At 68.1% G+C, this 20,322-nt stretch overlaps 6 protein-coding genes across 6 annotated transcripts; 4 read left to right on the top strand and 2 right to left on the bottom strand.

Annotated features, from left to right (window-relative positions):
- Window positions 1-4,158: 4,158 nt before the first annotated feature.
- CHLNCDRAFT_33737 (hypothetical protein) lies at window positions 4,159-6,887 on the top strand. The gene is made up of 7 exons (XM_005851307.1): window positions 4,159-4,711; window positions 4,820-4,889; window positions 5,028-5,116; window positions 5,284-5,456; window positions 5,613-5,740; window positions 5,990-6,118; window positions 6,350-6,887. The coding sequence occupies exons 1-7, from the start codon at window positions 4,236-4,238 to the stop codon at window positions 6,566-6,568; spliced, it is 1,284 nt and encodes a 427-aa protein (XP_005851369.1). The 5' UTR covers window positions 4,159-4,235; the 3' UTR covers window positions 6,569-6,887.
- Window positions 6,888-6,913: 26 nt separating this feature from the next.
- CHLNCDRAFT_19238 (hypothetical protein) lies at window positions 6,914-9,062 on the bottom strand (the record flags this gene model as incomplete). The annotated part of the gene is made up of 6 exons (XM_005851009.1): window positions 6,914-7,007; window positions 7,241-7,419; window positions 7,680-7,844; window positions 8,076-8,190; window positions 8,309-8,407; window positions 8,707-9,062. The coding sequence occupies 6 exons, from the start codon at window positions 9,060-9,062 to the stop codon at window positions 6,914-6,916; spliced, it is 1,008 nt and encodes a 335-aa protein (XP_005851071.1).
- A 469-nt stretch (window positions 9,063-9,531) lies between these two features.
- On the top strand, window positions 9,532-11,534 carry CHLNCDRAFT_137573 (hypothetical protein; the record flags this gene model as incomplete). The annotated part of the gene is made up of 5 exons (XM_005851306.1): window positions 9,532-9,996; window positions 10,161-10,379; window positions 10,537-10,636; window positions 11,042-11,080; window positions 11,257-11,534. 5 exons carry the CDS (start codon window positions 9,532-9,534, stop codon window positions 11,532-11,534), a joined length of 1,101 nt encoding a protein of 366 aa, XP_005851368.1.
- A 488-nt stretch (window positions 11,535-12,022) lies between these two features.
- On the bottom strand, window positions 12,023-13,101 carry CHLNCDRAFT_137572 (expressed protein; the record flags this gene model as incomplete). Its single annotated transcript, XM_005851008.1, has 4 exons — window positions 12,023-12,361; window positions 12,551-12,655; window positions 12,871-13,014; window positions 13,096-13,101. 4 exons carry the CDS (start codon window positions 13,099-13,101, stop codon window positions 12,023-12,025), a joined length of 594 nt encoding a protein of 197 aa, XP_005851070.1.
- Window positions 13,102-17,050: 3,949 nt separating this feature from the next.
- CHLNCDRAFT_19181 (hypothetical protein) lies at window positions 17,051-17,998 on the top strand (the record flags this gene model as incomplete). The annotated part of the gene is made up of 3 exons (XM_005851305.1): window positions 17,051-17,204; window positions 17,410-17,560; window positions 17,815-17,998. Coding segments are annotated over 3 exons (489 nt in total), but the record flags the coding sequence as incomplete, so codon positions are not given.
- Window positions 17,999-19,137: 1,139 nt separating this feature from the next.
- On the top strand, window positions 19,138-20,299 carry CHLNCDRAFT_137569 (hypothetical protein; the record flags this gene model as incomplete). The annotated part of the gene is made up of 5 exons (XM_005851304.1): window positions 19,138-19,164; window positions 19,275-19,359; window positions 19,466-19,545; window positions 19,757-19,954; window positions 20,124-20,299. Coding segments are annotated over 5 exons (566 nt in total), but the record flags the coding sequence as incomplete, so codon positions are not given.
- Window positions 20,300-20,322: the final 23 nt, after the last annotated feature.

The following is a 20,322-nucleotide window of genomic DNA, read 5'->3' as shown; positions in this document are numbered from 1 at the left end:
CCGTGCCACTGTATATGGGGGCGCCTGATATCGACCGGTTTTTGCCTGTGCCTGAAGCAATAGTGCGTGTGTCTGACTTCAACAGGTGGGCGGAAAGGACGCTGAGCTGGTTGTGTTGGTGTGCCAGCATGATGCATCATGGGACTGTCAGCCATGCCCGCCATTGGTGAGGTTGCAGCACTGAGGACCTGGCAGAGTACATAAAAAAGGCAGCCGAAGACGAAACAGTTTACAACAAGCATATGGCGTGGAAGAGCCGGCCGGAGTCGGAGTGGAGTGAGGTGGGTGGAGGAGGCCTGGCTTGAAGAACAACCGGTTTGGGCGGAGTGTATGGAATGACACAGCCCACATCCACACAAGCACACATAGAGTTTTGGTGGAGGACCGGGGCTCTCTGGGTGGAGGACCGGGATTGCCTCATCCATGGAATGCAGGCTTGGAAGACATTGGAGCGCTTGACGAAGTACAGCGCTCATTGCCGCATCGCCATGCACGTGGCAGGGAAGCCGCACCAGTGGAGGGAGAGCGCCAGCTGACACTTGCTTGCATCTTTTCTCTGCCGTTGCTTACACATCAAGTTTTCCTAATTGTTCCGCTACCTGTTGAAGAATTGTCTGCACTTCCTCCACGACCTTGGCTGCAAGTGCTGCATCGCCAGTGTGCTCAAGCGCATGGATGAGCGAGTAGGGGTGGTCTCTTCAAATGGCGCAGTTGGTGTAGCACATACACCTGGATATCAGGGGGCGGGAGGATGGGTCAGGGATGGCCAAGAGTGCCGCCTGCCGGAATCCTGGTGAGTGTCGCCGCCAGCCAGGGCAAGCAGACATGCCGCCTGTCGCAACAGGATCCCGCTTGCCGAAATCTTGGTGAGTGTCGCCGCCAGCCAGGGCAAGCAGACATGCCGCCTGTCGCAACAGGATCCCGCTTGCCGGAATCCTGGTGAGTGCCGCCGCCAGCCAGGAAAGTAGAAAATTACATTATATGTAGTCTGTCTTTGGTCAATCACTGAACCGTCACAGACTGTTATGCATGCGGGGTGAAGGTGGAAGATGAATGGGTGGGAAGAGAGGTAGGTCAGACAACATGAAAACTAGGAGTAGAAAGCACGAGCAAAATGCATAGGGGTAGGAAACCAGGGGCCAGGCAGGCAAGCAACAAAAGAAAGCAGACAAGAACAGGAGGAGGGGGGAGGGGGAGAGAGGGAGGCACAACAGGAAGTTAGGAGTTAGTGGCGGTGCAATCTGTACAGAGCACGACAGAAACTGGAAAGTTGGATGGCATCAGGGAGAGTGAAAAATGCATACACAGACTCAGTATGTGCAGGGGTGAAAAGCAGGGGGTACTGAGCGCGCAGCTGCGCAGCCCGTGGGCATCGAAACAATGCGTGTTGCACATCCTCCACATGCCGCTCGCCCGCTGCCGCACAATGAGAGCAGAGCCGGTCCGCCCGCTGCTGACGCTGCCAGCGCCCCAACTCCTCCGCCAGCCAATGCGAGCCGGTGCGAAGCTGCGCCAACGCACGCCAGCGGCCTCGGTGCTGGAGGGTGAAAAGGTAGCCAGGCAGTCCGTCGGCTGTGTCGGCACCGGTGGCAGCAACGTACTCACGGATGCGGGTGCCCTGCGCAGTGTACAGCTGCTGGCGGAAGGAAGCTGCGGCAGCCTCGACAATGTCAGACACACCCACAGGCTGGGGCTGGCGCAAATCCACAGTAGCCCCATATGCATGCGACGTTGCTGCCACCTGACCAGCCCAAGGTTGCCCTGCCAACCCCACACCCCCGGCCTCAACAGCCAATGCACAGCTGTCATGCAAAGCACGCTGCACAAGACTGGCCTCATCAGCCGACAACACACTGTTCCAGAACCGCCCCACCTGGGCTGCCCAGCGCGCTGCCAGCGGCTGCTGGCCTGTCTCCGCCAGCAACACCAGCGCTGGCGTGGACTGCCGCACGCCCAATAGCTGGCGGAGGAAAGACAGCTGCTGCTGCATGGCAGCGCACTGGGAGCCTGCAGCAATCAGCTGGGGGGACCAGATCTCAGCCCCATAAGACAACACCGGCAACACCATGGCATTAAACATGTGCAGCTGCACCCTGGCACCCCGTAGCCCCAGCTCAGCACAACGGCGCCGCACAGCATGCAAAGCGCGCCCCCCAGCACTAGCGCGTGCTGCTGCTGCAGTAGCAAATGCACGGCTGCTGTTAAAGCTTACACCCAAATACCGAAACTCGTCGACCGCCTCAATGGCAGCACCGCCATAAGTGAAGGGCAGGCCTGTGGTGGATGGTGGCTGGACGGCCGCAGGCGCAGCCCGCCGCCGCTGCGAACACCACCACCTTGGTCTTGCCCACGTTGACCGTCAGACCCCACGCAGCCGCATATGCCTCCAGCCTGTCGAGCTGGCGCTGCAGGCCAGCAGGCGTTGTGGCTAGACAGGCCAAATCGTCAGCATACATCAGTGGGGGTACAGGGCGGCCATCGCCCAGGCATGGCAGCGCAGCCCCAGCCTCCGCTGCCACTGCTGCTGCCAGGTCGTCCACAAATAGGCCAAACAGCATGGGGCTGAGAGGGCAGCCCTGCTTGAGGCCAAGCAGGGACTGGAAGGCGTCAGTGCAGCCCTCAGCTGTCCGCACACACATAGGCACATCGGCATACAGCGCCTGCACAGCCCTCAAGCACCAGCCGCCCACCCCCACCGTCTCCAACTTAGCCCACAGCAGGTGGCGGGGCACCGTGGCGTAGGCTTTCTGGAAGTCGATGAAGCAGCGTACAGGGGTTGGCGGCGGGAGCGGCACCGCTCGATGGTAGCACGGAGCACCAGAGCGGCCTGCGCGCAGCTGCGCTTGCGGCGGAAGCCAAACTGGCCCTCAGCCCGCACACCCGCCCCCTCTGCCCAGCCAGCCAAGCGACGGTCAAGGGAAGCAGCATACAGTTTGGCGGGGAGGGTACCAACGGCGATGCCGCGGTATGCGCCGCACTCAGTGGATGCAGCATTTGCCTTGGGGATCGGGGTGATGGCACTAATGGCCCAGCACCCAGGCAGGCAACCCACACGAGCGCATCCATTGAAGAGGTCAGCCAGTACCGGTGCCATCACGGCTCTGACCCGCTTCAGCACAGGCGGCTTCAGCGGGCCTACCACAGCAGCGCGGTTGCGGGTGCGGCCAATGGCAGCGTCGACCTCTGCAGCGGAGAAGGGGGCTTGGAGCGCAGCGGCAGCCTCAGTGATAGCGGCAGCAGGCTGGCTGGCTGTAGTTGGTGTGGCTGCTGGCCCCTGGCTGCCCTCTTGCAGGCCAGCCCCAACAGGCAGCGGCGGCGGCACAGGCAGCGGAGGCGGCGGTTCGCCAAGCAGGCTGCGGAAGTGCTGCAGCCAAGCAGCCCTGGAGATGAGCGCCGAAGCGCCAGGGCAAGCAGACATGCCGCCTGTCGCAACAGGATCCCGCCTGCCGGAATCCTGGTGAGTATCGCCGCCAGCCAGGGCAAGCAGACATGCCGCCTGTCGCAACAGGATCCCGCTTGCCGGAATCCTGGTGAGTGCCGCCGCCAGCCAGGGCAAGCAGACATGCCGCCTGTCGCAACAGGATCCCGCCTGCCGGAATCCTAGTGAGTGTCGCCGCCAGCCAGGGCAAGCAGACATGCCGCCTGTCGCAACAGGATCCCGCCTGCCGGAATCCTGGTGAGTGCCGCCTCCAGCCAGGGCAGTTGAGGCCGGTTGATGTCTGACGGCAGACATGTGAGGTGGCTCAGACGGCGGCCTCAGCTGGCAGGATGTCGGATGGCACCGGGCAAGATTGCCGTCGCCTTGTTGGCAGCGGCTGTAGTGCCGCAGCTTGCTCCATTCCATCCCACCCCGCTGGTAGCTCGATGGCGGCACGACGGTGGCAATCCCCCAGCATCCCTCCCTGCCTTCTTTGCAGCCTATGCCATTCCACCAGCCTACGCCATGCACCAGCTGCCGCCAGCACACGGCACCGCCGTCGGCCCCACGCCAAGGCTGCCCCCGACTGCCGCCATCACTTTGAACTTGTTTCCTTGTGTGACCAGGAGACAGATTAAGGAGCTCCGGCACCGGCGGGGCTGGCGGCAAGCAGGAAGTTCCTCGACGTGGCGGCGCCACCTCACCCGCCACATGGCGATGCCGCCAGTTGCATTTGGTGACGCCTGCTCGCTCGGAGTGTTTTCCGGACCGATCAGACATACACCCTCGCCCGTTGCAGCGCTGCTGTTCTCAAGACATGGCCGGCCAGCCACCACCACCACCACTCTTGCTACGCAATTGCCGCGTGCTGGACACAGTTGCGGGCATCTGCGATTACAACTTGCGTTTCGATGTCCTGGCCGCTGCGGGGCGTGTGCAGGCCATCTCGCCGCACCGCGGCGGCGCGGCGGCAGAGGCCGCCGCCGCCCGCCTCGTGCTCGACTGCCAGGGCATGGTGCTGATGCCTGGGCTGTGCGATGCCCACGTGCACTGCACGGCCTGCACGGCCAACCTGCCGGGCCTGCTGGCATTGCCGGAGAGCCTGGTGACTGCTCGGGCCGCGCTCATCCTGCACGGCATGCTCCAGCGAGGCTTCACCACCGTGCGGGATGCGGGAGGCGCCGACTGGGGCCTGGCGCAGGCAGTGGAGGAGGGCTGCATCCTGGGGCCCCGCCTGCTGTTCACGGGGCACGCTCTGAGCCAGACGGGGGGCCACGGCGACATGCGCGGCAAGTGAGTCGCGGGCCGCAGGGTGCCCGCAGTCCTGGGCAGCGCCGCTCACCTCTCTGGCCACGACGTATGCCTACGTCGATGTCACCTGCCTCTACCCGCCTGACGCAGGGGGGAGGACTTTTGCGGGTGCGGGGCGGCGCTGCGGGGCATCGGGCGCGTGTGTGACGGCGTGCCAGAGGTGAGGCGAAAACACGGCTGGCGGTTGGGAAGACGCGTCTCAGCCCTTGGTTAGGCCAGGCGTGCCTGGTGCCCTCCCCCACCGCCCGACAGTGTGCACTGCCCGGCCCGCCGCTGGGGCTGTGTGACATGCAAGCAGGTGCGGCGGGCAGCCAGGGACGAGCTTCGCAAGGGGGCGCACTGCATTAAAGTGATGGCCTCCGGCGGCGTGTCATCCCCCACAGACAGGTGGACAGCATGCTTTGCGTGCTGCGCTTCCATCGCCCCGCTGCCACCGCTGCCACCGCCTGCCACGCCCCGCGTCGGCGTGGCTGCCGGCTGATGACAGGACGGGCGCACTGCGTCCAACCGCCGGCCCGCTCCGCTCTCGGCTCGCTGCCGGTCTGTTTGTGCAGGCTCACCAACACGCAGTTTGCCCTGGAGGAGCTGGAGGCGATAGTAGAGGAGGCGGCTGCCTGCGGGACGTACGTGTGCGCGCATGCGTACACCGTGCCCGCCATTGAGCGCGCGGTGCAGTGCGGGGTGCGCAGCATAGAGCACGGCAACTGCCTGGATGAGGCGACGGCAGGTGTGGGCTGCGGCTGGTGGCTTGCTGCTGTCCTCGCTCTCCCTGGGCTCTGCGCCTGCTTCGCGCCTCATCTGGCCCACAGCTGCCTGTCCCAGCGGGCTGTGCGCCTCGCTGTTGTCATGCGGTGCCCGCTCCTCTCCCACCCTGCCGCCGCAGAGCTCATGGCGCAGCGGGGCACGTTCCTGGTGCCCACGCTGGTCACCTACCAGCAGCTGATTGAGCGGGGGGAGGAGGCGGGCATGGCTCCAGAGCTGGTGGCCAAAGTGGGCAGCCTGGTGGAGCAGGTGCGGCTGGCGGGCTGGCAGGCAGTGCTGCGCAGCGATGCATGGCTCGCTGCAAGCTGGCTGGCTGGCTGGCAGTGCTGTGCAGCGATGCGTGGCTGCCTGCAAGCTGCCCGGCTGGCGGGCTGGACGGTCGGCACGCAGGCCGCCAGATGGCGGCCATGCCACGGATACATGCCCCTGCCTTTGCTGCTCTGGCTGGTGCCGCTGCCGGCCCAGGAGAGTGCCCTGGTGCTGCATCCCTGCATGCAGGGGCTGAGCGCGCTGGCGGTGGCGCGGCAGAAAGGCGTCACGATGTGCTACGGCTCAGACCTGCTGGGCGAGCTGCACGGCGAGCAGCTGGGCGAGTTTGCCATCCGCAGCGCCGTGCTGCCGCCCAAGGTGCGCGGCAGCAGGCGGCAGGAACCAGCGGCGGCAGCTGTCCTGCACCTGGGGACCCGCTGCCCTGCCCTGCCCTGCCCTGTGTGCCTGCCAGGGAGCGCCAACACCCGGCCAGCCCACCACCTCGGCTGCCTCCCATGCGCCGCATGATTTCTTCCTTCGGCGTACATACATGTACCCCCTTTCATCCGCCTCCTCTGCTCCTTGCTGCCGCCTTCTGCCTGTGCGCAGGACCTGGTGCAGGCAGCCACCATCAACTGCGCCCGCCTCTTCTGCATGGACCACGAGCTCGGCCAGGTGGCGGCAGGCCACCTGGCAGACCTTCTGCTGGTGGATGGCAACCCCCTTGAGGACATTGGGGTGCTGACCCAGCCGCAGCAGCACCTCAAGCTGATCATCAAGGGCGGCCAGGTGGTGCGCAACGCGCTGACGCCGGGGGACGGCGCCTGACGCGCGCGGCCGGCGGTCAAACGCTACTGGCATTGCGTGCACCGCTGCGGCTGGCTGACCTGCAAGCTCGTGATCGGGCCTGCAGCTTTCTGGGAGTGGCATCTTCCCCTCGCTGGCTCGCCTCGCAGCAGAGGTGTAGTGTTACAAGCAGCGCCGGCTGGCAGTAGTACACGGTGAGGCGGCGCGGCCTCTGCAAAGGGTCTGCCTGGGAGCTCAGCCTGTGGACGGGAAGCGGGTGCGACACACAGCCCGATCCTGGTCGGGCTGCTGTTACTGCGATGATGCACCCCACACCAAATTCTTGGCAACCAGAACGGACAGAAGGTCACAGAGGGAACCCCAAAGCTACACGGGTGCATCCGAAATGGGGTCCCAGCCTGTGATCAACCCCTCCTCCAGCCCCTCAAGCGCGGCCATGTCAGCTGCCGACAGCTCAAACCTGCGGGGCCAGGCACGGGTGTGGTAGGATGGGTGGGAGGATGGGTGGGCGTAAGCTGAGGTGGTCCCTGGGGCGGCCGGGCACGCGGCGCCCTAGGGAGGGGAGCGGGCACCCGCGGCCTGGCCCTGTGCACTCCCCCGCGTCCCTCGCCAGCGTCCCCGCGCAACCCCTACACCCCACCCCCGACCCTCGACAACCAGCGAACACCCCACCCTCCACTGCCGCCACCCTACCTCAGCACATCCAGGTTGCTGCGCTGGCGGTCTGGGTTGTTGGACTTGGGCAGCGGCACCAGCCCCTTCTGCAGGCTCCACCGAATGAGCACCTGGGCGGGGGACACGCCCAGGCGCCGCGCGATGGCGCCCACCGCCGGGTCCGCCAGCTTCTGGGCCTTTGCCAGCGGGGAGTAGGCCTGCGGGCGGGCGGGCAGGCGTCGGCGGCGGCAGTGGCGTCGTCGGCGTCGGCGGTGTGTGTGAGTGTGCGGGCGTGGCGAATGGTGGCCGCGGGCGGGAGGCAGGAGGGGAGGCAGCAGGCAGCTGCGGCCAACCAACCGGGTGATTGCGGCAGCTGCATGCTGGCGCCGGCCAATGTTTGCCTGGCCGTGCAGCTCAGCGCCACCTCAGCGTTGCCGCTGCCACCTCAGCGCCGCCGCCGCCACCTCGCCGCGCTCACCTCCACCACGATCCCCTCGGCCTTGCAATGCGCCACCAGCTCCCGCCGCTGCAGCCAGGGGTGCACCTCGATTTGGTTCACCGCCGGCTGCACCGCCGCGCTCTGCGCCAGCTTCTTGAGGTGGGGGATGCCGAAGTTGGAGACGCCGATGGAGCGGATCAAGCCCTGCAGGGGATCAAGGGAGCCAGGGCGTTGAGGAGCCAGGCCGGGTTGGAGGGGTGTTTGTGTGCGAGGGTGCAATGCATGGCAGATGCATGGCAGGCGAGTGGAGGCAGCGGACGGGTCGGCGCTGGCTGCCAGCCAGCCGAGAGCCGTGGGCGCTGCCAACCATCGCAGGCTGCGCCTGCACGCCCCAGACTCCCCTCTGCAGCCCCGCGCTGCCCTCACGGCTCCCACCTCCTTCTGTGCATCCTCCAGCGCCCGCCACGTCTCGGCCCGTAGGCCCGGGTCGCCGGGGGCGTGCAGCAGGAAGAGGTCCACATAGAGGGTGCCCAGCTCCGCCAGGCTCTGCCTGCAGCACACGCGGGCAGGTGGCGTGGGGCAGGCAGGCTGGTAGCAGGCAGGTTGAGGCTGCTCCGCAACAGCCCCAGCCATCACAGGAAAGGGACGGCCGCTGCAGCCCGCCGCACCTGACCCCCGCGGCCGCCTTGTCATAGCCCCAGTTGCTGAGCCACATCTTGGTGGTGAGAAATATTTCTCCACGCGGCACCCCAGAGTCTGCCACCGCGCTGCGGCAGCAGGAGGGGGCAGGGCAGGCAGCGCAGCTGGCAGGGATGGGAGCAATGCGCTTGGTGCCAGGGCAAAGGATCCGGCGGTGCAGGTTGCGGCGGCTCAAGCCCTGCCGCAGCTGCCCCGCAGCTCACCGCCCGACGTCTCCTTCGTTCCCGTCTGCAGCACACAAGAGCAGGGCAAGGGGCGGCTCACCCGTCGCTGTCCGCCACGGCAAAGGGCCGCCAGTCAAGGGCTACTACTGGCAGGCTGTAAGACCCTCCCACCGCAAGGTCCCCCCCCCCCCCAGCAGGTCAACACATCCGCTGCCGCCTCCTGCTCACATATCTGCGCCGTGTCTATGTGGCGGTAGCCAAGGCGCAGCGCCGACAGCACTGAGGCGTAGCACTCGCCGCCGCTGGCGCTCTTGTACACGCCCAGCCCCACCGTGGGCAGCATGTGCCCTGCAGGGCGCTTGATTGCAAGGCGTCTTGGGTGGGGCTGTGGGATGTACGCTTGTTGAGGCACGGCCAGCACACTGCCACCCAAAACCGTGAAGGCCCTGGGCTGGAATGGCGTGCGGCTGAGAGGCTCAAGCGGCACCCCGCTGCCGCCCTGCAAGTGCTGGGGTGCCGGCGAGGCGAGCTCACCCGTGCTGAGGCGCACCGCACTCATGACCTCGTCGGGATCCTTGACTTCGAATGAAAAACACCGAGCTGCGGGGCGGGGCAGGGACGCAAGCAAGCTGGTGAGGAGCCTGGGTGGCAGCGGCAGCAGTCGGGTGGGCGGGTGGGCGGGCGTGCTGTGTTTCCTTCGGCCCCCAGGGCGATCCCCAACCGCTCGAGATGAGAGGGCTCACTCTGCTCCGCACTCCTGAGCCAGGCCGCCTCCACACTGTGCACAACGCTCTGCAGCAGGCTGGGTTTTGGGCAGCTGTCCAGCTCCTTCCCTTGCGACATGTGCACCGCAAGCAGCAGCAGGAAAGTGAGCATCGAGAACACGGGGGGGCTCACATCATCGCCAGGAGGTCTGGCGGAAATGCTGACCTGGATGGCGCTTAACCTCGTCCCCGGCACCCATTTGATCGCATTGGCGGCCTTTGTGCAACCTGTGGGCGATCAGGGGATCGCATACAAAGCAAACCATGCACCGCGCCCTCCCAGTTCTCGCCAGCCAGACCTTTGCCGGCAACTCTTTGGTGCGCGGCATAGCCGGGCGGCGGCTGGAACAGGTTCTGAATGAGCCCGCAGGCGCAGACGCGCTATTCACCCTCGTGGCCAACGCGCGGGTCGCGGTGGCCGGGGGCAGCGGCGGCGGCGGCGACACGGCTGTCCGATGGCTGGACAGAGCGGGCCTGGCGGCTCTGGACCTCACCTACAGCGGCGGCGAGCACCTGTCGCTGGGGGACAAGCAGGCACCCATCTACTTTCTAGGAGAGGACCGGCAGCGGCAGGTGCTGCGGCTGGCGGTCGACGTGGCTGGCGCTCCGCCCAGCTGGGCAGAAGACCACTCTGTGCGCCTGCAAGACCTGCGATCCCTGATGCCGCTGCTGCCTCCGGGGGACCTGGCGATCGCGGGGCACGCCATGGCGCTTTCCCAGTGGCACCAGGTCTGTGGGGTGCGGGGGAGCGGGTGCCGCACGCGTGGGTGGCGTGCCTTTGCCTCATGGAGCAAACTCGGGTGATGGCTCGTCTCTGCTGCCCTCCACGCTGCTGCATGCTGCACCCCCAGCCTCCCTCCCTCCATCCATCCCTCCCCCGCCTCCCTCCGCAGGCCCACCTGTTCTGCAGCCGCTGCGGCGCGCCCAGCACATCGGTAGAGGGCGGCGCGCGGCGCCAGTGCAGCGCCCACGCGGCGCACCGCCAGTACCCTCGCACAGACCCTGTGGTGATTATGCTGGTGGAGTCGCCGGATGGTGGCGCGGCGCTGCTGGGGCGGTCAAAAAAGATGCGGGCGGGCATGCTAACATGCCTGTCGGGTTTTGTGGACCAGGTGGGTTGGCTGGTGCTGGGGAGCGCGTGGCCGGTGATGGGCTTGGTGGCGCGGAGCGGCGGGGTGGCCTCGCGCTGGCTGCAGCACTGGCAGCCCGCAGGCTGGCAGCCCCGCAGGCTGGCCAAGGCTGGGCTGCGGGCTGCGGCGTGCGGTGCAGGGTGAGGGCATAGAGGAGGCGGTGGCGCGGGAGACGCGGGAGGAGGCGGGGGTCGAGGTGGCGGCTGTGGACATTGTGGGCTCGCAGCCGTGGCCTGTGGGTGAGGCCCCATGCAGAGCCTGCCGCTGCCGCTGCTGCTAGCCCTCGCGCTGCAATCTGCCGCAGCTGCCGCTGCTGCTGCTGGTGCCTGGCGCTGGCGCTGTTGATTGCCTTTGGTACCATGCCGCTTGCCTCCCTGAGGCGGTGCCTCCAGCCATGGGCGCCGCGCTCTCAGCAAGTGTGCATGTGTGTGCATGTGTGGCTGCAGGTCGGGGCGGGAGCTGCGAGCTGATGATTGGGTGCATCGCGCGGGCTGCCGCCACCGATATCCGCATGGACACAGAGGCGCGCTTTCCAGCCCCTTGCCGCAGCCCGCAGCCTGCATGCGCTGCCCCACTCAACAGCGCCGCATCTGTTGAATTGTTGCCCTGTGCCCCGCTCACGTATGCTGTGCTGCCTCCTCCAGTGCAGGAGATGGAGGAGGTGCGGTGGGTCAGCAAGGCGGGTGAGTGGGGAGGAGCCAGCACGTCGGCACGGCTGGTGGAGGGTGTGTTGTTGGTGGGAGGATAGCCAGAGCGCTGCTATGAGGGCATCAAGCAGAGCACCAGTGCAGTGTGCTGCTGGCCGATGCTGTGGGGCTGACCGTCTCTGCATGCTCCTGCTGCTGCTGGACGGCCGCAGAGGTGGCAGAGGCGGTGGCGGCCAGCGACTCTCCACACAGCCCCTACTATGGAGGCAAGGGGCCGCCGCCATCCTCCTCCTCCGCCGCCCCCGCCCCTCCCTTCTTCGTGCCACCCCCCATCGCCATCGCACATCACCTCATGCGGCAGTGGGCAGCGCACGAGGGGCCCTGGTTCCCGCAGCACCAGGCGCAGCAGCAGGCGCAGCAGCAGGCGCAGCAGCAGGGCGCAGCAGCCGCGCCCGCCGCGGAGCAGCCGGCGGCCGTCTCCAACCTGTGAGCCAGAGGGGACGGCCACAGCTGCTGGTCCTCTGAACTCGCAAGGAGTGTAGCCCGCCTGCGCCCTGTGCTGCCGCCACAAAGACAGCCGCTTTGGCACGCTTTTGGAGTAGGATATAATGAGCAGTCACACAGGATCCGAGGGGGAAGAGCGGGGGCAGCAACAGCGTCGGGGCGTGCGGTGGTGAGGTTGTGAGCAGGTCAGCAACTACGTGCGCCCAGTCGGCGGTCCGTTTGGTGTGTGGTGTGCGTCAGACAAGTGCTGGGGAGCCAAAAAAAACAAGTCCAGGAATCAGGTGCGCAACTAAGGAAGCAAGCTGGCCGCTGCCCAGCATGCCGTGCCCAGGCTTGCAGCCAGTCGTGCCGTGCCCAGGCTTGCAGCAGCAGGGGCGGCGGTGCATGGCTGGCGTGCCCACGCTGGCAGCCAGCCCATTGCAGCTGGCTGCTAGGCGCTCCCCGCCAGCCAGCCAGGCAGCCAGCCTGGCCTGCTCACATGATGGAGCACCAGGTGGGCCAGATGGGCTGCATGTACTCGCCCGCAGGCGGCACATACGGCGGCAGGCGCCCCGCCGGCACCTCGGCCTCCTCTGGCCCCTCCGGCTCCGCCGCCGCCACCACCGCCGCCGCCTGCCGCCTGCGGCCCGTGCTGCTGCTGCCGCGGCGCTTGGCCACGCCACCAGAGGCGGGCGTCTTGCTGGCCGACTTGGGCTTGCCCGCCGACCTGCTCCTGGGGGTCTTGGCGGGCGTCTTGGCGGGCGTCTTGGCGGCCCTGGGCGTGCCCTTGGGCGTGCCGGTGCGGCCGGTCTTGGTAATCTGCAGCCGGGACGGCTGGGGGGGCAGGCAGGCAGGGGTGACAGCAGGGGTCGGCGGGTGGTCTAGCCTGCACCTGCACACTCCTGCCAGCCAGCTGGACGGGCAGCTGGGCTCGAGTCGATCTGGTGCAGGCTGTGGAGCACCCCGCAAACGCCTAGACGTTGTGTGGCCCGCCTCTGAGCGCGGAGAGCTTGCCTGCAGCACGCGGTTGCCCAGGCTCTTCACCAGTATCTCGTCCCCCGCCTGGAAGGCGTTGGCGCTGGCAAAGGGGCGCCACCCGCCGGTGATGTCGGCGCGCTCGTGCCCGCCCTGCGGCGAGGCGGACGAGGCGGCGCGGGTTGGCGAGGCAGCAGGCGTGGCGTGCAGCGGAGCAGAGGCGGCGGGCGTGGCGGAGCGGGTCGGAGCGCTGCCATCAGCGAGAGCAGGGGACCTGGCCTGGAGCCTGGCTCGCCGCTGGTGGCTGCGGCAGCCCAGCGGCGCAGCGTGGCATGCAGCCCGCATGCAGGGCGCTGCCGGCGACCCACCTGCGTCTTGCGGGTGATGGTGCACGGCCACTGCTTGCCCTGCGAGTTCTGCAGGGTGTAGGCGCCCGAATCCTTCACCACCTCGTCCCTGAACTCGGCCGGCAGCACCAGGCCGCTGCCCTGGAGGCACGAGGCGGGGATGATCTGCAGAGGCGCAGCAGGGGCCGCGGCACGGAGCGGGGTGGGGGGCGGGGGACTGCGGGGCGGCGCATGACTGCGTGGAACTTCCATAGCGGGCGGCTAAGCTGAGTGGCGCTTCCTCTACTGTGGGGAGAGGGTTGGTCGGGCCAGAGAAGGGCAAGGGTGTGGCAGTGCCAGCGGCCAGCAGCGGAGCTGGGGCCCCGCTGGGGCCCACCGCCCCTGCCAAACAGCAGGAAGTGTCGCGCGCGGCGCCCGTCCCGCGGGCACGCAGCACATAATTGGAGGCGCGGATGGGGAAACGGGCAGGCTGCGGGCCGGGGCGTGAGAACTGTCGGCAAGAAACGGCTAGCAGAGCTGCGTTCTGGCGGCGCGGCGCCCTGCGCCTTGCCTTCTTGAATTCAGCCATCAAGAGAAGTGCCTGCTGGTCCAGAGCTCGGAGATGGTGGAGATCGCCCGGGATGGCAGGCTTGCAGACCCTCCTCCACTCGAGAATCGACACAATTTGGCGCCGATGGTACTGATTTTGGGGGCAAAGCCCTCCTGGCTCGTCTTGCGCACCGTGTGAGGTGGCGGTGCTGAGATGGCGCGGCGGACACATGTGGCGGCACGGCGAAAAAAACCTCTTTGCCTCTGCCAAACCGACTTCGACTCCTCTCCTTATCAACCAAAAGACAACAAGGGTTACAGGGCCAGCAGGAAGCGTTCAAGCTCCGCTTTGGAGAGCCCGCAATGGGCTGCCGCAGCGGCGGGCCGAGCCACCTGCACCGCCCGGCCGCCACCCTCCACCCTCACTTGCCCTCCTTGCACGATTACCAGCACCGGCGCCGCTGCTGCTGCTGCGCCTGCTGCTGCTTTTCCTTCTCCCGCTACTGCCCCGCTGCCGCCCGGCAGCTGCCAGACTGCCGCAAACTCCTCGCCGCTGTGGATGCGGCGCAGCGACCTGCCGCCCGCCGCGTCACGCCAGCTCAGCAGCGCGCCGCCCACCCGGTGGCACAGCGCCGCGTGGCGCAGCCACTGCAACAGGCTGTCTAACACACCCTGCTGCTGCTGCTGCTGCTGCTGCTGCTGCTGGCCCGCAGCAAGGCCGCCAGTGCCGCCTCCCGGCAGCAGCTGCGCTAGCAGCAGCAGCGCGCGGCTCTCAAACTGCTGCTGGAAGCCGGGGGCAGCCAGCGCGGCCTGGATGTCCAGCGCTGTGGAGCTGAGCATGCCGGCAGGCAGCGCGGATGCCGCCAGGGCTGCCTCTGCCTCTGCCGCCGCCGCCGCGGCTCCCCCTTCCTCCTGCAAACCGCTGCCGCCCGATGCACCATCCACCTCCATGGCCGCCGCCTCCCCGTCCCCGCCGTCATCGCGGCCGCTGCTGCTGCCTGCCACCGCGCTGAGCAGGGCCGCATGGCAGGCAGCCGCCGCCGCCGCCGCCATCCGCTGCACCGCCGCCACCGCACGGTCGGCGTCGCCCTCGTGCCGCGGCAGCCGCGCCTGCGCGGCCAGCATCTGCCCCAGCACGCGCCACGCCAGCAGCCGCTGCTTCAGCCGCAGCACGGCGTGGATCTGCTCCCAGCCGCGCACCGCCCGGGGCTTGCCGCCGGCGGCAGCCTCCACTATGCACGCATCGCCATTCGTGTCCTGCACCCCGCGGCACATTAGCGGCATTGCTCGTGTGCGGCCTGGGCAGCTTGGTTCAAGCCGTGGTGGCGCCGACTGGCACCGACGAGAGGCCACAAGCAGCACACTTGGCGTTTTTCTCTAAGCTCTGCTGCTAGCCCCACCTGAATGATGTTGCATTGCGCCCCGTCCTGCGACACTCCCTGCGCCGCCGCACCCCGCAGCGGCAGCCCGATGTCGGCGTAAAACATGCCGGCTGCATGGGGAGGGAGGGGTGGCGGGCAGGCAGGCAGGCAGGCAGGGGCGGGGTCGCGTCAGGCGAGGTCTGAGATGAATCCTTTCAAGCTTTAGCTGGATGGGCAGGCCACTGTGGATGGGCAACATGAAGGAGGAAGCCCGCCTGCCCGCCCGCCTTGCCCGCCTGCCCGCGCACTCACGCACCTGCGCCGCCTGCGTGGCGCCGCAGCTTCCAGCGCCGCCGCAGCTGCGCCAGGTCTGACAGGAAGCGGTCGTCCACCTGGGACTGGGCCTGGGGAGGAAAGGAAAGCAGGGTGGCAGGGCGGGAGAGGCAGTCAGTCAGCCAGTCAGGCAGGCAGGCAGGCAGGTGGGTTTGGGACAGGGTCGCGCGAGAGGGGCTGCGGCACGCAGCGGCGACGCGCGCGCTGCGCCGGCCTCGCTGCCCCGCCTAGCCTGGCGCCCGCCCAGGTGGGCCCCCACCTGCAGCGCCGCCAGCCCCGCCCCGAGGCGCGCGGCGGTGGCGTGCAGCTGGTGCTTGGAGGCGGCGAGGCGCAGGGCGCGGGCGCGCAGCCGCTCCTGCAGGCTGGCCGGGTGCCGGTGCATGCCCTCCACCGCCAGAAACTGCTGCTGCTCCACAAAGGTTATGAGGTCGGTGATGACATCCAACTCGCCCTGCTCGCAGCATGGGGCGGGTGGGAGGCGTGCCGCAGGTGATGGCGGCATGCGGGGCTGTGGAGTGGGTGTGGAGGCATCAGCGTGCGAGCGAACAAGCAGGCAGGCAGCCCTGTGCAGCCGCAATGTGGGGAAGTGCCTCACCCGCGCCGTCATCAGCTTCCCCAGCACTTTCTGCGGGTCGTGAGGCAGCGGCGCGGCGGCGGCGGGCTTGCCGCCCTCCTGTGCGGCGGCGCCGCCGCCAGCTGCCTCCTCTCCTGCCGCCTCCTGTGGAGCCGTGAGGGGAAGGTGGACAGGAATTCCAGCAACAATTTGAGAGCAACTCCACGCAGCAATCCGACATGCGTCTGCTTTTGGGGGCAGAGCGCAGTGAGGGTGCCGGCTCGCTGGCGGCGCAGACGGTGCTGGACCAGCGAGCAACAGCGCTTGTCCCAGCCTGCGGCTGCCTGCCCCTGCCTACAGGTGCCCACCTGCTGCAGCGCGCGCTGCACTGTGTAGTAAAGGGCCCACTGCTGCTCATCCTGGGCAACCTGCTCGGTGCCGTCTGCCGCCACGTGCTGGATGCGGGGCGGGTGCGGCAGTGCCATCTCAAACGACATCGTCTGGGTCAGGGTGGCGGGGCTGAGGCAGCCGTCTTCCTGCAGCCTCGGAGCCAATCTGGAGCAGCTTTGGCGGAGAGGGCAAGACCCTGCGACCGATCGGGCGGTGCACCTCGCCCAGATGGCGCTGACAGGGGCCCTCTCGGGCTGTGGGAGTGTGGGAATCAAGCCTGGATGGACGGATCGGGCCCCAGGAGCCTGAAATCGGCCCGTGAACTGTGTGCTGTGCTGGGCTTATCTTGGCTAGACCCTGTCGAGGTGATAGGTCCGTCCTCAAACCACAGCTCTGGTGCTTGCCTACCGCCTCACACCAATCAACCAACACGGGACAGCTCGTTGCAGCCCCCCGCGAGCCCCCAAACAGCCCCCTCCACCACCCAGACCAGCGCCCGCGACTCACCCTCGCGATGCAGCTCGTTCTGGCGTCCCCGGCGGCGGTTCAGCCCGCCGGGCTTGCAAGGGAGGAGCGGCAAGGCGCGCAGCAGCAGCGCGCGGCGGCCGCCCCTCGCCGCCGGGCGGCGGCGCTGTTCGTCCGCGCCAGCAGCCTGGACAGCAATAGCCTGCTGACCAGCAACAGCCTGACCAGCAACAGCAGCCTGCTGGGCCCCAAGGCCCCAGGCACCGGCGGCTCCTCGCTCGGCAGCCCCCTGGGCACGCCCAGCAGCAGCAAGCCCAAAATCACTCTGGACGATGTGCCCCTCGAGTCGGGGGTGAGCCAGCTCCTGCTCCTGCTCCCGCCCCTGCCCATGCCACACCCAAGCGCAGCAACCCAGCCCTAAGCACACACATGCCAGCCAGCGGCACGCTTCTGGAGGCATGCATGCAGCCAGCACCGGGTTTGGGGCTGGCGAAGCAGCCCCGCACGTTGCCCGCTGCCCTCCCCCGTGTCACCTGCCTGCCTCCCCCGCCTGCCTGTCGCCCGCCCACAGGTGGAGGTGGACTACAGCAGCCTGCGCGACCTGCTCAAGGAGGGGAAGTGGCGCGAGGCGGAGGACGAGACGCGGGAGCTCTTGATACAGGCGGCAGGCCCCGCAGCAGTGCGCCGCGGCTGGGTCTACTTTAGCGAGGTCAAGTTCATCCCAGGTGCGGCGCCCCCACCGCCGCCCTGTTAGTACTGCCAGCCCCTGCGCCAACCGCGCCTGACCCTCCAGCCTTTGGAACCTTTGGCCGCGTCCACACATGCAGCCTCCCATGTGCGCTCGGCCTCCCTCTCACACCAATCCCTCTCCTCACGACCCCCACCCCTCACCACCCCTCCTTCGCGCCCCCCCGCCGCCCCCCCCCGCAGCCGATGACCTGCGCACGCTGGACGAGCTGTGGCGCGCGGCCAGCGGCGGCAAGTTTGGGTACAGCGCGCAGCGCGAGGTGTGGGTGCAGAAGGCGCGGCAGTGGCCCAAGTTCTTCAAGGCCATTGACTGGGTGCAGGGGGAGAACAACGTGTACAGGTGGGTGGGCCTGGGGCACGCGCGTGCATGTGTGTGTGTGTGTGCATGTGTGGGTGTGTTGTGCGTTTTCAGGGCTGTGTGCCTTGAGGCCTGCGGGCAGGCTGGCAAGCTGGCAGCTGCCAGCCGGCGTAGCAGGCCGGTCGCCCCCACCCGGGCCCGCCGGCCGCGGCCCTGCGCCGCCAGCCTCCTGCCCCCTCCCGTGACCCCTTCCCTGCCCCCTCCGCCTGCCTTGCATCCCCGCCCCGCAGGAAGTGGCCCAGCGAGTTCAACTATAGCGCCGATGCGGTCAAGGGGCACCTGCCGCTGACCAACGCGCTGCGCGGCACGCGCCTGTTTGAGGCCATCATGGAGCACGAGGCCTTTGCCAAGCCCGCGCCCGGCAGCGGCGGCAGCAGCAACGGCGCGGCGCAGCCCGGCTGGCTCAGCAAGTGAGGGGGGCCGCGCGCTGCCAGCTCCGTCTCCCCACGGGTGGCCGTGAGGCTGCTCCACAGCTTTGCTTCCACAGCCAGCGGGTGGCGCCCTGGCCGCTACTACACCCGGCAGCAGCCTGGAGCTTTCCTCCCGGCCCCCTCCTGTATCGCGACCGCCATTCCGGCCGCGTTGCAGCGCAGCCCCGGCCTTGCTGCACACCTGCGGCATGTGCCTAACATGGTTGCTGCGGCTGAGCATGCGGCCGGCGCACTCGGGAGATGCCTTCCCGCCTTAGCGAGCGCATGCGCTGCCATTTCATTTGTGCCCGCGGCCCAGGCCGCCCTCTGTCGCCCTCCTCGCCCCGCCACGGCGCCGCCGTGCCACGCTCTTTGTTCACGTGTTCGGTGCGCCCTGCTGGGCCGTCCGTTCCCCTTGCTCCTCTCCTACCGCTGCAACCACTTCAACACAGCTTCGACACATTTTGTGAGGCCTAGAACCTTCGGGTCAACGAGACAGAAGTGGAGGGCAGGAGAGGTGTTTTCAGCCGGCATCACGACTGGGGGTGCGCTGCGACTTGCCACACGTGTGGGGCGCGGTGCGGGAGCGGGAGTTCCACCAACTCGCCAGGGCCAGCTCCTTTTCTTGCAGGTTGCACCAATCCCAGGATCAGTAGATGATCCTTGGGCATGGCAGGCTGCCCAAGCAGTCGCTCCCTGCGCCGAGGCACTCTGGTGCAGCGGTGCACACGGCCCTGCGGCCCCCCGCCGCCGCCTACCGCCCACATTCCCCCCGCGGCGGGGGCGGCACCCCGCGCCCCTGTTGGCGCATTCTTTTGCGGTTTGCCCCAATTTCCGCGGCCTGCGAGCACACAGGGACCGGCATTCCGAGGGCAGCAGGTGGCCTTGGCGCCCTCAGGCAGACCCCCTCCACTTGCTTCCGGGCCGGCCTTACATGCATGCCGTGGCCAATTGGGGCGTGAAAAGCAAGGGGGAGCGGACCATATCGCGAGCATGCACTTTTGGTCCCCAGCTTTCCGCTGCGCCTGGAGTGCCCCCAAGCAGCCACTTCCTTTGTTATTTTATGCTGAACTGCGGCTGAGGCAGGACAGCGGTCTATCTGCGTGTTCTGTGCGTCTTGTGTGGGTGTGTGTTACTAGCGCGATGGCTGGCTCCTCCCAGTTCCCAAAGGTGCGGCCTTTGTGGCGATTGTGGCCTCCCGGGGCCCATCCGCGCAGCGGGGTGGCCTGCCAACCGCAGAACCACCATGGCAACCCCAGCCCCCCGCCCCGCCCTTGCAGGGCCTCCGCGTGCTTCTGGTGGACGACATGCACAGCTGCTCCTCCATCAGGACACAGCTGGAGTCCCCCAGCCTGCAATACACGGGTGAGAGACGAGTAGAAGCATCGCATGGGGGGCGCTCCCCCAGTCCGCGCCCCAAGGCGCTTGCAGGCCCCGCCCTCACCCCCAGCCCTCCCCCTGCACCCCGCAGTCACATCGGTCTCTTCTGCCACGGAAGCCCTGGGCTACCTGCGCACGGGGGTGGCCGCCTTTGATGTAGTTCTTGCAGAGGTGAGGCTGGGGCCCCAGGGGCCGCCATCGCACCAGATCTCCACCCCACCGCCAGCCCCGTGCGCCGCTCCAGCCCCTGGCAGCCCGCCGGCCGCGCCGGTCCCGCCGCCACAAATATCTGCGGCAGGCCGCCGGCCCGCGCCGCTTCGCGAGTACCACGCGCCCACCGCGCCTGCCCCGCTCCCCCACGCCTCCTCCCGCCTCCCCGCAGTCCCGCATCGTGGCCGCCGACGAGTCGGTGGGCCGCTGCTTTGTGGACGCGTTTGAGGAGACGCCGGTGGTGCTCATGTCGGCTTGCGGCACGCCCGACGACGTCATGCGCGCCGTTAAGCTGGGCGCCGTCGACTTCCTGGACAAGCCGCTGAGCCACCTGAAGCTGAAGAACATCTGGCAGCACTCTGTGCGCAAGGTGAGGGCGCCGGCGCGGCCACCTGCTGAATAACAAGTGTGCCCACCCCACGCCCTGCCGGCAAGAGTCTGTTGTGGGTGCTGCGCAGCAGCGCTCGGACGGGAGCCGCCCACCCCTAAGACACCCTCCAAACGCGCCGCCCTGCCACCCTCCCCCTCCCCACCCGCAGATGATGGCCAAGGCCGCCGGCCCGCGCGCCGCGGCGTGCGCGCCCGCGCCCGCGCCCTCCTCCTCCGCCGCCGCCGCCGCCGCGTTTGGCTCCTGGGCGGGGGCGCCCGCCTCGGCCGCCTCGCTGGCGCCCGAGTCCCCCGGCACCCCGTCGGCCATGTCTGGAGACCCTCACGAGTGCAGCGCGTGCAGCGAGGAGG

The sequence above is a fragment of the Chlorella variabilis genome, assembly GCF_000147415.1.
Source record: "Chlorella variabilis unplaced genomic scaffold CHLNCscaffold_2, whole genome shotgun sequence".
Lineage (NCBI taxonomy): Eukaryota > Viridiplantae > Chlorophyta > Trebouxiophyceae > Chlorellales > Chlorellaceae > Chlorella > Chlorella variabilis.
The sequence above is the reverse complement of the archived record's forward strand: the minus strand, read 5'-3'. Positions and strand labels throughout refer to the sequence as shown.

Bases quoted from the DNA above. Each gene is read 5' to 3' on its own strand.
- CHLNCDRAFT_33737 (XM_005851307.1), top strand. From the start codon at position 4,236: ATGGCCGGCCAGCCACCACCACCACCACTCTTGCTACGCAATTGCCGC. The intron at 4,712-4,819 runs GTGAGTCGCGGG...CGCCTGACGCAG, and splicing joins CACGGCGACATGCGCGGCAA to GGGGGAGGACTTTTGCGGGT. The intron at 4,890-5,027 runs GTGAGGCGAAAA...ACATGCAAGCAG, and splicing joins TGTGTGACGGCGTGCCAGAG to GTGCGGCGGGCAGCCAGGGA.